Source organism: Otolemur garnettii, unplaced genomic scaffold, assembly GCF_000181295.1.
Source record: "Otolemur garnettii isolate 467f Iridium unplaced genomic scaffold, OtoGar3 scaffold00091, whole genome shotgun sequence".
Lineage (NCBI taxonomy): Eukaryota > Metazoa > Chordata > Mammalia > Primates > Galagidae > Otolemur > Otolemur garnettii.
In genome coordinates this window covers 6,901,109-6,913,819 of record NW_003852486.1, presented here as the reverse complement: position 1 = coordinate 6,913,819, position 12,711 = coordinate 6,901,109, and the positions used below count along the sequence as shown (strand labels likewise).

The 12,711-nt window shown below is 44.0% G+C and overlaps 1 protein-coding gene and 1 pseudogene across 1 annotated transcript in view; both read left to right on the top strand.

Moving 5' to 3' along the window:
- Positions 1-5,661, top strand: part of LOC100951166 (zinc finger protein 548-like) — a 6,829-nt gene extending 1,168 nt beyond the window's left edge. Inside the window, exons 4-5 of the mRNA XM_012808635.2 lie at positions 2,076-2,202; positions 4,111-5,661. Of these exons, the coding sequence (XP_012664089.2) occupies positions 2,076-2,202; positions 4,111-5,543 (1,560 nt within the window). The 3' untranslated portion in view covers positions 5,544-5,661. The remainder of the gene's footprint in view (positions 1-2,075; positions 2,203-4,110) is intronic.
- Positions 5,662-8,947: 3,286 nt separating this feature from the next.
- LOC111727038 overlaps positions 8,948-12,711 on the top strand; it is a 13,100-nt pseudogene continuing 9,336 nt past the window's right edge.

The window sequence follows — 12,711 nt, the reverse complement described above, 5'->3', positions numbered from 1 at the left end:
AAAAAAAAAAAAGAGAATTAGTATAGGAAGATGTGTCAGAATGTCCTAGGCACAGGGTTCAGATTGTTTCAATACTTGGATATAAGACTGAACTGTGATTTTCAGGGATCTACAAGTCTCATGTCTGGTAGGAATGGGGAACAGAGAGAGAGTTGGCTAGACACACACAGACACCAGGCGTGGGGTGACAGCCTGAGGTTCTAGTCCTGTAATTGGAGCATGGTGTGATATAAGGAAGATTTGAGACAGAAGAAGGCAGTGATTGGTCCTGATTTAAGAGCCTCCCCCTGACTTCACAGTGGAGGTAAAGGTAAAGGCAGGGGACCCGTGGGGATTTCTTGAATCAGATCAGGTGGATGTTGGTGGAGGCTAGACAAGAGTGGTGTCTGTGGAGGTGAGAGGAGTGATTGGCTTTGGGTTGAATTTTTAATTAGAGCTATCTACATATGACTTGGAGAGTGTGTAGCTGGGAGGGAGATGGAAGAGCAATTAGGGATGTTTTTTCTTATTTACAAAACAGATGCTCCATCAGTTAAGATGTGGGAAGTTCCACTACGAGGAATCTTTAGAGAGAATGAGGAGTCACTTTATGTCCATGTCATGAATGTTCCAGAGACCCCTGTAGAGGAGTTCAGTTTGGAGACAAACACATCATAGCTGCTCTTGTATGGACTTCATTGAAGCCATGGATCAAACATAGAAGGTGGCATTTCTAGGTTATGGTGGAACCAGATTCTCTACTGCAGCACCCAGATGGTGGTGGAGGAGTCACAAGACAGATGAGAGACCAAGATGTTTACAGGAATGAGTATGTTCTAGATGGTGGGATGTAAAATTGAGAAGGTCTGAGGAGAGAGTAGACATGATAAGAATGGTAAGGAGGAAAATGTGATGAATTGGGAGAATTGCCAAGGGTGCGGTAAACGTGGAGGTGTAAGTGACTCCCAGTGCAGCTGGGCTTTGAAGTTTCTGTGGAGAGTAATTGTCCTCACTGCTTATGAAACAGAATGTATAATGTAGAAGCAGTAGATGGCCAAGAGTACCTCATGAAGCCCTCACATGGTTTGGGTGGCTTAGTGTGAAGTGAGAAAGGGACAGATATGGAGACCTTTTCATTAGGCCTTTGGGCTACCCCTGGCACAAGGGTACTTTGTTGTTTTGGGGTAGGACAGGGGCTGAATTGGATGCTGGATATATTTTCCATGGACCACCTGGTTTCCATAGGCAGAGTGTCCTGTTTTGAGGTGAAGGAAATGCCTGTGATGTGGGCCAGGAGGTGTCTGTGGAAATGCATTACTGTAGAGTCTAGAGATGTGATGGAAGCACCTTCGAAAGGGTGATGTGCAGGCAGAAGGAGTGAGTGGATGCCCCAGTTCCTGCCAGTGGGTGCTTAGGGAGAAAGATGAATCCGTGTTTGGTTTTCTGGGAGGCCAAGGTCTGGGGACTCAGAGAACCTGTTTAGTCTGTGAGCTGGAAGTATGGAGAGAAAAGGTACCTATGCCATCAGCACTCAGTATCTCCTTGGATATGTGGAGAGAAAAGGTATCTATGCCAGCAGGACCCAGTATCTCCTCCCAGTATAGGGAAGTTGGGGGGAGAGTGACTGAGATCCTACAGAAAGATATAGAGTACTGATTGTGCCTAGGGGGTTTTAATTTATGGATGTGAGAATGACGACAGGGACAGACCAGTAACATAGAAAGATTTATTCCTTACATCTCTCCTAGGAGAAGCCACATCACTGTTGAAGCATCTGAGTTGGTCAAGGGGTAGAAAGCAGGAGCAAGGAGACAGCTTGGACCATGGCTTTGTTAAGGTTTCTGCAGGAAAGACAAAGTTGTGCAGAGTGACCAGCTGAAACCCAGCAGTTTGAATAATTTCAGCCCACTTTGGGGGAGGCAGGGGTTGTCACTAGATGTGGTCCCTATCTTTGGGTCAGTGTAAGACAAAGGAGATACTGTCTTGTTCTGAGAAAGTTAGATAAGGAGGTGGTTCAGAATATGGGTTCTAGATGACAAGGGAAGGAAAACAAATTAACTATTAGGTACTGTTTTGAACTGTCCCAATCTTGGCAGGGCCATGTGGTCTTTGAGGATGTGGCCATATATTTCTCCCAGGAGGAGTGGGGGCATCTTGATGAGGCTCAGAGGTCACTGTACCGAGATGTGATGCTGGAGAACATGGCGCTTCTGTCTTCACTAGGTAAGGCTCTCTCACCCACTCAGTGTCCTGGGTCGGGCCATGTCTCCCTCCTTTTATATACCTAAGTGCAGCTGTGCCTGTCCCACAGTCAGACCGTGGGCTTTGCTTCCTTTCCTGGTTTCCTGGTCCATGTGCTGTGAGAGCCAGAGGTGGGCTGTGTGCTCTGTACTCCCCTTACCTCCCAGCTCCCTTCTTTGCTGCTCTGAGGCTCACAAGAAATGGCTCAGGAGTCAGAAATCTTGGAGTTGGCATGGAGTTCCCACCAGCCTTATATATCCTGGTCTAGTTGCTCTGCTCAAATGCATGCAGTCTTCATGTTCTAGGTTCTCCCCTTGTTGTCACAGGTACCTTCCAGTGGCAGGAATTTCAGGCATGACCAGGTCACTAATTTTATGGACCACTGGATTAATTCTACAAGATTGTTCTGTGAAATTCTTGTGACTATAAAATTTGGGGTGTTATATGCAGTGGATTTCTCTGGGTCTTGTGTCCCTAGCCTGGGTACTCTTGTGTGAAACCTCTGTATCGTAGGTTGTCCCTTGTTCTTACTGAACTGCTGGCTTTGTGTGCCAGGAATTTCAAGAACTGACCTTGTCACTATTTGGAGACCTCTGGCTTGATTTTTTTTTTTTGCAGTTTTTGGCCGGGGCTGGGTTTGAACCCACCACCTCCAGTGTATGGGGCTAGTGCCCTACTCCTTTGAGCCACTGGCGCCGCCTTGGCTTGATTTTTTTCTTTCTTCTTTTTTTTTTGAGACAGAGTCACACTATGTCACTTTCAGTAGTGTGCTATGGCATCACAGCTCACAACAACCTCAAAATCTTGGGCTTAAGCAGTTCTCTTGCCTCAGCCTCCCAAGTAGCTGGGACTACAGGAGCCTGCCACAATGCCCAGCTATTTAGTTTTTGTTGTGGTTATCACTGTTTAGCAGGCCCAGGCTGGGTTGGAACCCACCAGCCATGGTGCATGTATCCAGCACCATAACCAGTATGTTACAGGCGCTGAGCCCTCTGGCTTGATTTTATAGGACTTTTCTGTGAAGTTCTTATGATTACAGGATGTGGGGTGTCACAGAGTGGATTTCTCTAGGATGTGCTATCTACTCTCTTTCCCTGTACTTTCCCTAGGGTTGACCTTTTCTATGTCCCAGACATTTTTACCTTGGGCAATGGGAAGGACTCTGAGTATCTAAGAGGATGGATTTTACTTCAGTATTGGCAGTAAAGGCTCAAAGGGACATGGACCTGTTGCCTGGGAGATAGGAAAGAATGTAATGTCAGAACTGGGTTCAGATCACACTGGGTACCTGTCCTGTGCTCAACATTGTTCGATGGCAGGGTCCCCTGTCTGCCCCCATTTCTATTTTTTCTTCCTCATTGTCATTTCTAGTTTGATTTCTAGCCCCTGGTTGCTCCCACACATCCCATAGCCCCACTACTATGGCCTACTCCTCTCACTTGTTATCTTCCACTGCTCCCTTTGCAGTGCTCTCCAGTGTACAACCTATAATTTAAGTGTCATGAGGTCTGCTTGTGTCCCTCAGTAGTCCTTTAACACCATCTTCTCTGTCATCAGATTTCTTTGGGTCTGGACACAGCCTTCTTTTCGACACTGCTCACCAGTCTCAGCAGCCACAGCCATTTGCAGTGGAGTGAATTGGAGACTTGCCTCTCTTCCCCACACTGCACCCCTTTCTTGTGTCCTCACCTATCATCAGGGTTCTCCCATCATGGGTGCTTTCCAGACCCCAGCTCTGCACAGCTGATCTTCTTCTCACTGGCCCCAGTGTCCATGCCTGTCAGCAATCCCATGGCCTTATTTATGGGTGTATCTGACAGGCATTTGTGTTGGGGCTGCCTCCTCCCACCAGAGTTAACAAGCAGTTCACTAGTATTTCTCTGCTTTCAGGTTGTTGGCAAGAAACCCCAGGTGCAGAGGCACCTTCAGAACAAGGTGTTTCTGTGGTATTGTCACAGGTCATAACTCCAGTGCCTTGTGTATCTTCCCAGAAGATTCAGCCCAGGAAGGCATGTGACCCACTCTTGAAAGACATTTTTTACCAGGCTGACCACAGTAACATACTTCCTGAACAAGAGATGTATATTTCTGTGTCAGAGCTTTTTCAGCACCAGAAGCAGGAGATTGGAGGAAATCTTTCCACAAAGGGAGACTATTGGAGACCTTCATTTGGAAAGAACTCTAGAGTTCACATGGCAGAGAAGACCTTCACATGCAGCGAGGGTGGGAAGGATTTGCTGGCTCCCTCTAGCTTTCTGCAGCACCAGGCCCCTCAAAATGGGTGGAAACCCTTCAGGGATACAGAGGACAGAGAATTCTTTCTAACTGAACAAAATGATCACAAGTGCAGTGCATGTGGGAAAAGCTTTGCCTTCAAACATACACTTATTGAACACCAGAAAATCCACAAAAGAGAAAGGCCTTATGAGTGCAACAAATGTGGGAAATTCTTTAGATATGGCGCCAACTTCATGAAACATCAGACAGTTCACAATGGTGAGAGGACTTACGAATGCAGAGAATGTGGAAAATCATTTATGTATAATTATAGACTTTTGAGACATAAGAGAGTTCACACTGGAGAAAGGCCTTATGAATGTGACATATGTGGGAAATTCTTCAGGTACAGTTCTACATTTGTTAGACATCAGAGAGTTCACACTGGAGAAAGGCCTTATGAGTGCAGGGAATGTGGGAAATTCTTTATGGACAGCTCCACACTCATTAAACATCAGAGAGTTCACACTGGAGAAAGGCCTTATAAGTGCAGGGAATGTGGGAAATTTTTTAGGTATATCTCAACACTCATTAGACATCAGAGAATTCACAATGGAGAGAGGCCTTATGAGTGCAACATATGTGGAGAATTCTTTAGGTATAATTCCAGCCTCATTAAACATTGGAGAATTCACACTGGAGAAAGACCTTATAAATGTAGCGAATGTGGAAAATCCTTTAGGTACCACTGCAGGCTCATTAGACATCAGAGAGTTCACACTGGAGAAAGGCCTTATGAGTGCAGTGAATGTGGGAAATTCTTCCGGTACAACTCCAACCTTATTAAGCATTGGAGAAATCACACTGGAGAAAGGCCTTATGAGTGCAGAGAATGTGGGAAAGCGTTTAGCCATAAACATATACTTGTTGAGCACCAGAAAATTCACAGTGGAGAAAGACCTTATGAGTGCAGTGAGTGTCAGAAAGCCTTCATTCGAAAGTCTCACCTGGTTCATCACCAGAAAATCCACAGAGAAGAGAGGCATATGTGCTCCCTGAATGTGGAGAGTTCTTTGGGCACAACACCAGCCCCATTAAATATCTGAGATTTCACAATGTAGAAACTTTGCCACTGACAATTTAAATTGGATATTTCACTGATGTTATATAAAGTTACATATTTATGCAACTTATTTTTAAAACTCAACTTGCAAAAGTGAAACTCTGTAGCCAGTAAATTACACCTCTTTCATTCCCCTTACTGCTCTTGGCAACTACAGTTCTACACTCTGTATTATGAATTCTACACTGATTAGTACCTCATATAAGTGGATTCATGGAGTGTTTGTATTTTTGAGATTGGCTTATTAGGATAATGTCTTTAAGGGTTGTTTATGTCATAGCATGTATCAGAATTTTCTTTCTTTTTAGGTGAAATAATTTTATATTGTACATAAATACTACATTTCTTTATCCATTCATCTGTCCATGGACACTTGACAGATGGTGGACACTTCCATCTTTTAGCTATTGGAAATAATGCTGCTATGAAGGTGAGCATACAAGTATCTATTCAAGACCCTGCTTTATGTTCTTTTCCCTCCTAGAAAAGGAGATGGTTAATTATATAGTATTTGTATTTTTGATCTTTTGAGGAACTGTTTTTCATCATACTGGCATGTTTTTAACAGTGCACAAAAGTTCCAATCTATACACTTCATCTTCATCACCAGTGTTTGTTTTCTCATGTTGATTTTTGTTTTTCTGGGGTTTTTTGGACAGCAGCTATCTTACTGTATGAGATACAGTTTCACTGGTTTTTATTTTGCTAATCATATGGAACATTGTTTCTTTTTTCTTTTCTTTTTTTTTTTTTTGGCCGGGGCTGAGTTTGAACCCACCGCCTCCGGCATATGGGGCCAGTACCCTACCCTTTTGAGCCACAGGTGCTGTCTAATGTTGAGCATCTTTTCATATGTTTGTTAAGCATTTGTATATTTGGAAAAATATTTGAGTCTTCTGAAAAGTTTTTTTTAAATGGGATTTTTGCTTTTTTTGAGTTGTTAAGAATTCTTTATGCTGGGACGACACCTATGGCTCAGTGGGTAGGGCACCAGCCCCATATACTGGGGGTGGCAGGTTCAAACCTGGTCCCGGCCAAATTGCAACAACAAAATAGCTGGGCATTTTGGCAGGCACCTGTAGTCCCAGCTATTCAGGAGGCTGAGGCAAGAGAATTGCCTAAGCCCAGGAGTTGGAGGTTGCTGTGAGCTGTGTGACGCCATGGCACTCTACCAAGGGCGATAAAGTGAGACTCTGTCTCTAGGAAAAAAAAAAAAAGAATTCTTTATGCTGGATATTAATCCTTTACAAATACATAATTTAAATTATCTCCAGTCCACAGGTTGTTCTTTTCTTTTTTTGGTGATAATCGTTTTGCTTTGTTGATTGTACAGATGACCCTTTATATCTTTGGGTTCCGTATCTATGGATTGAATTAACCATGGATAAAGAATATTGGGAAATGTAGGTATATAACTAATAGAAGAACAAAATAACTAAGGGTCATAGCACTCTCGGAGGCTAAGGCAGTGGATTGCCTCAGCCAAAGTGAGACCCCGCCTCTAAAAACTAGCCAGGCATTGTGGCCAATGCCAATAGTCTCAGCTTCTTTGGAGGCTGAGACAAGAGAATTGCTTGAGCCCAGGAGTTTGAGCTTGCTGTGAGATATGAGGCCACAGCACTCTACCGGGGGCAACAAGGTGAGATTCTGTCTCAATGAAAAAAATTAAAAAACAAATAACTTAGAAGAAAAAGTATGTTTATATCTGTACAGAACATGTATAGGCTTTTCTTGTCATTCCCTCAACAATACAGTATAACAATTGTTTACATAACATGTTATATTAGGTGTTATAATCTAGAGATGATTTAGCATATAAGAACATGTGGGTGGGATATATGCAAATGTTATGTCTTTTTATAATCTTTTTATTTAATCAGATTTTCGTATCCACAGGATATCCTAGAAGCAATACCCCACAGATACCAAAAGACAATTGTCATCCAGTTTATTGTTTGTTACTGCTATTACCTGTTTTGTTTTGGGGGGAAGTTTTGTTTGTTTTTTGAGACAGAATCTCTTGTTCCAGGTAGAGTGCTGTGTGGTATCATAGCTCACAGCAACCTCAAACTCTTGGGCTCAAGAGATTCTCTTGCCTCAGCCTCCCTCTAGAGTAGGTGGGACTACAGGTGCCTGCAACAATGCCTGGCTAGTTTTTCTATTTTTGGTAGAGCTCGGGCTAGTCTCCATCTCAGCTCAAGAGATCCTCTTTCCTCAGCCTCCCTCTAGAGTAGGTGGGACTACAGGTGCCTGCAACAATGCCTGGCTAGTTTTTCTATTTTAGGTAGAGCTCAGGCTGGTCTCCACCTCAGCTCAAGGGGTCCTCCCACCTCAGCCTCCCAAGGTGCTAGGATTACTATTTGTGTTTTTGATCCTTATCCTAGAAATCATTATTAAAGCCAATGTCATGAATTGTTTTCCCTATGTTTTAATTCTAAAAAGAGTTTTAAATTTTCGGTCTTACATTTAGGTCATTGAGCCACCTTAGTTCATTTTTGATACAGTATAAGGCAAGGATCTACATTTTATATTTTTGCATGTGGCTATCCAGTTTTCCCTAATCTCAAAACCAAAGACCACCACAACAAAAGAAAACTACAGGCCAATATCCCTAATGAACATAGGTGCAAAAATCCTAAATAAGATACCAGAAAACTAACTCCAATAGTGTATCAAAATGATAATATACCCTGATCTGTATGGATCTATTCCAGGGATTCAAGGATGGTTCAATATATGCAATACCTCACATTGATACAATGAGGTCAAAAACCATATAGTCATCTCAATACATGCAGAAAAAGCATTTGATGAAATTCAGTATTCCTTTTAAAAAAACTTTCAACAAACTATAAAGGCTATGTGTGATAAATTCAAAGATAACATACTGATTGAGGAAAAGCTGAAAGCATTTCCTCTTAAAAACTGGAGTAAGGGGCGGCGCCCGTGGCTCAAAGGAGTAGGGCGCCGGCCCCATATGCCTGAGGTGGCGGGTTCAAACCCAGCCTCCGCCAAAAACTGCAAAAAAAAAAAAAAAACTGGAGTAAGACAAAGATGCCTACTTCTACAACTTCTATTTAACATAGCACTAGAAATTCTAGCCAGAGCAGTGAAGCATGAGAAATAAAGGCATTTAAAGCCGAAAAGAAGAAGCCAAATTTTTCCTGTTTGCAGATAACAAGGCGTTTCTTGGCTTTCAGCCCGAAAAAGTCCACGAGTGACTATACAGAGACAGGCCTTGTGGCATGAGAACTACATTACCCAGAGGAGAGTGCGGCCTGCGGAAGGCAGTGAGATGAGCCAATGAAAGCCTAGCAGAGGGTCGTTTACGTGCGTGCTCATTACGGGGGCAGGACTTTTGTTAACGCCCATTGGTGCTGTTATGGCTGCTTAAGTGTGTTTCCCGATTTTAGGGTCCCAGGGTGCTGGGTCCGGGACTGACGTGACAGAACGGAAAAGCACGGTAACAGGTATTCGGAGTGCACAGAAGCATTAGTGAGGCTCGACTGAGTTGGTCTGCAGACGCCAGTGCTTTCGTTTCCATCCAGGTCATCCGCGGCTCCCAGCTCAACTGTTCCCGATGAGCTCTACTCAGGTGGGTGCTGTGTCCGGTGCTCGACTCCACGTTTGAGTGCAGAAGCCGGGATTCGGGGAAGGTGGCACCTGCTCCGTTCCCTGCTGGGGCCGGAGCCGTCCAGAAGTACCGGACGTTCGGCCAGTGTGTTGAAGTGTGGGAGAGAGTTCCGGTCCCGGACCGGCACATGGGGAGGTTTCTAGGTGCTACAGAGGGAATGGCATTGGGAAAACTTGGGCCGTCTTGTGTCTTCAGGGAACAGAGGAGTCAAATGGAGTCACTCCTGGAATGGCAGGGCAGCAGCTGAAAGCCTGGAAGGTTGTGAAGAGAGAATGGACGGAAAGATCATGCCTAGAGTTGAAAGTTTAAAGTTGGGAAAAACACGATGTTGAGTGGCGGCGGTGGAACCAGTGAGGAGAGCCTATGGCCTTCGGTAGACCCTACTTGGATTACGGTAGGGACTGGACCATAGGGATGGCTGGAGAGGAGATGTGATGAGATTCTGGGTGGATTTCAAAGATAGAGGTGACAGGATTTACTCTGTGGCAAATCTGTCTGTGAGGAAAAGTAGGTAGTGAAGGTCCATCTCTTAGTGTTTTGCCTGAAAGTCTGAAAGAATGGAGTTCGGGAAGCCATCGTAAGGAGCAGGTTTCAGGGAAAAATCACAGGTTGGATTTTGGACATGGTGATTCAGAATTGTCCCGAAATGGAGGTATCACATGGGTAGGTGGACATAAGTTCTAAAAGTCAAGGAAGGTAGCTGATTTGGATCTTTCAAAGGTTTAAAAGGAGTAGACTGGATGAGGACGTGGTCTGAGGATCACATTGGATATAGAAGTCTCAGTGTTGTTATTTCAGATAGGACAGGATATGTGGTAAAGAAGGGAAGACTGAGACTTGGAGGGTACACCATGGGTGGGTCCACAAGCCTCATACTCCCTTTAGAAAGGTGTAGACCTGTCAAAGATAGGATTCTGGCCTATGTCTGTAAAAGGGAGGCATAGACAGGACAAGGACCTGGCCTAGGGTGGAGACTGTGGTGTGAAGTGGTTTAGATTCTACACCTGCAGACTCAGCAGACCCTCGTGGCCACTCTCTATGGAACAAGGGAAATGTCATCCAGTCTTGTACAGCAACTGAGGCCAGATCTGGACATGGCTTTCTCTACTCTCCATTGAAGTCAGGGGCCCCATAACCACCCTTCAGAACGTATGTAGCAGGCAGGCCTGGTTGCTGAAGGGACTAGTAACTGACCTGTCTACTTAGCCCCCCCCTCCTTATAACTTATTAACTTAGGAATGTATGAACACTAACTAGTATCTTTCTACACTTGATCTTAGCTAGAAGGCCAAGAAGCAGTACGATAAGTACAATATCCTTCTAAATATGGTCACATAGGTTTGGAGCCTGTAGTTCAGGGGTTAGGGTACCAGCCACAGGTGGGTTCGAACCCGGTCCGGGCCTGCTAAACAACAATGACAATTCTAACCAAAAAATAGCTGGGCTTTGTGGCGGGTGCCTATAGTCCCTGCTACTTGAGAGGCTGAGGCAAGAGAATTGGTTAAGCCCAAGAGTTTGAGGTTGCTGTGAGCTGTGACGCCATGGCATTCTACCAAGGGTGACATAGTGAGACTCTGTCTCAAAAAAAATCAATCAATCAGTCAATCAATATGTACATATAGGTAGGCAATTAACTTACTGATTACTGTAATCAGTAAGTTAAATTTATGCATATGCTTATTAGTTGTTGGAATGCTAATTTACCTCTATTCACCTACAGTGGACAGTTTTATATATCGCAGCTCTTTAAAAAATTTTTTTTTCTTTCTTTCTTTTTTTTTGCAGTTTTTGGCTGGGGCCATGTTTGAACCCACCTCCGGTATATGGGGCAGGCACTCTACTCCTTTGAGCCACAGGCACTGCCCTTTTTCTTTTTTCTTTTCTTTTCTTTTTGAGACAGAGTCTCAAGCTGTTGCCCTGGGTAGAGTGCTGTGGCATCATGGCTCACAGCAACCTCTAACTCAGGCCCAAGTGATCCTCTTGCCTCAGTTTTTCTATTTTTAGTAGGGACAGGGTCTCACTTTTGCTCAGGCTAGTCTCAAACTCATGAGCTCAAGCAATGCACCCACCTCGGCCTCCCAGAATGCTAGGATTACAGGCGTGAACCACTGTACCCGGCCACCAAAAACCCAAATTTTCAAAAGCCTTCCACTTCATATGAGCTAAAAACATAGGCAAAACTGTTAGTTCTATAGAAAGTAAGTGCTACCACATAGGATTTACTACTTATGTTTGATGCCAATATGAGCTCTATGAGGTAGGAGCCCCTTTTAATCCCTGTTTTACACATAAGGCACTGAGGTTTAGGGAGGTTCTTGTCCAGAGATAGAGCCACAAAGAAGAAGCACTGAAGTCTGAGGAACTTATATTAACCTTAGATTACTTTGCTGCAGTGTGGGGCAGAGCTTAGCCTGTAGAATCCTGCAATGGTGGCTCACTTTTCTTTCTCCTCATTCAGGGTCCCGTGGTAGCGGCAGAAATGCTTAAGGCCTCTGCACAGGTGAGTGGAGTGTGTTTTAGGCTTTTAGCCACTTCGGTTATTCTGATGGTTTCTGCATATTGGTATAGGGAATAGTGGTATGCTGAGTTTCTTCACCTTTGCTTCTCCCTTCCATGAATCCAAAGATCCTGTACTTCTATAAGACCTTGGGTATCAATTCAGTCGCTTTAATATGGAGTGGTTCTGACAACTAATGGGGTGAGATATCACAGGATCCCAGGCATAAGATCCAGAATGTTCAAATGCTTGCTTTTGAGATTTGGCTCAGATGTTTAGAGAATTACACATTTGTGTTATACCTGGTGGTGATAAGGAGCAGGGAAGCAGAACAGGAAGTTGGGGCATGCAGGAATCAGTACGTGAATGACAGTCTGAGATTTTGGGTCTCTAATTCAAAGGTGGTAGGAGCAAGGGAAAGCTTGAAGGGCTAGGTAATTTGACTAAGATATTAAAAGGTTCCCTTTGCTTGCTGAATGGAGTACAGAGTTGTGGTAAGGGTGAGACCAGGGGTACTTGAGCTAGTTCTTATAGCACTCCAGGTGGGTATTGGTGGTGGCTGGACCAAAGGCTGGCTGTGGAAGTGGGAGGTGTGAGTGGCTTCCAGATGTGTTTGAGCTAGAGCTGCCCACATTTTATGATTCAGTGAGACAGAGATGGGGAAGTGTTGCGTGATTTGATCGGGCCAAAGTCACAGAGGTAAACTAGCAGTCAGAATGTCTTGAAAGAGGAGGTTCCTGTAGCTCTCTCCAGCATGCAGTGACCCTAGTTGATTTCTTACTAACTTATATTCCCTAACAATAAAGCATTCTGCACATACACATACACTCTTAAATTTATAATACAATAAAGTTAAGGAAAGTCACCAGCCTTATTTATCTCTTTTTGCTTTAAAGAACAAAGTATTCATCTATAAAGGGCAGACATAATCTTTAACTTAGCAGCACAATAACCTTATCTTGATTTACCACTACTCAGGTCTCTTCCAGGAAATTCCTGATCATAGCATGCTCTGTTTTC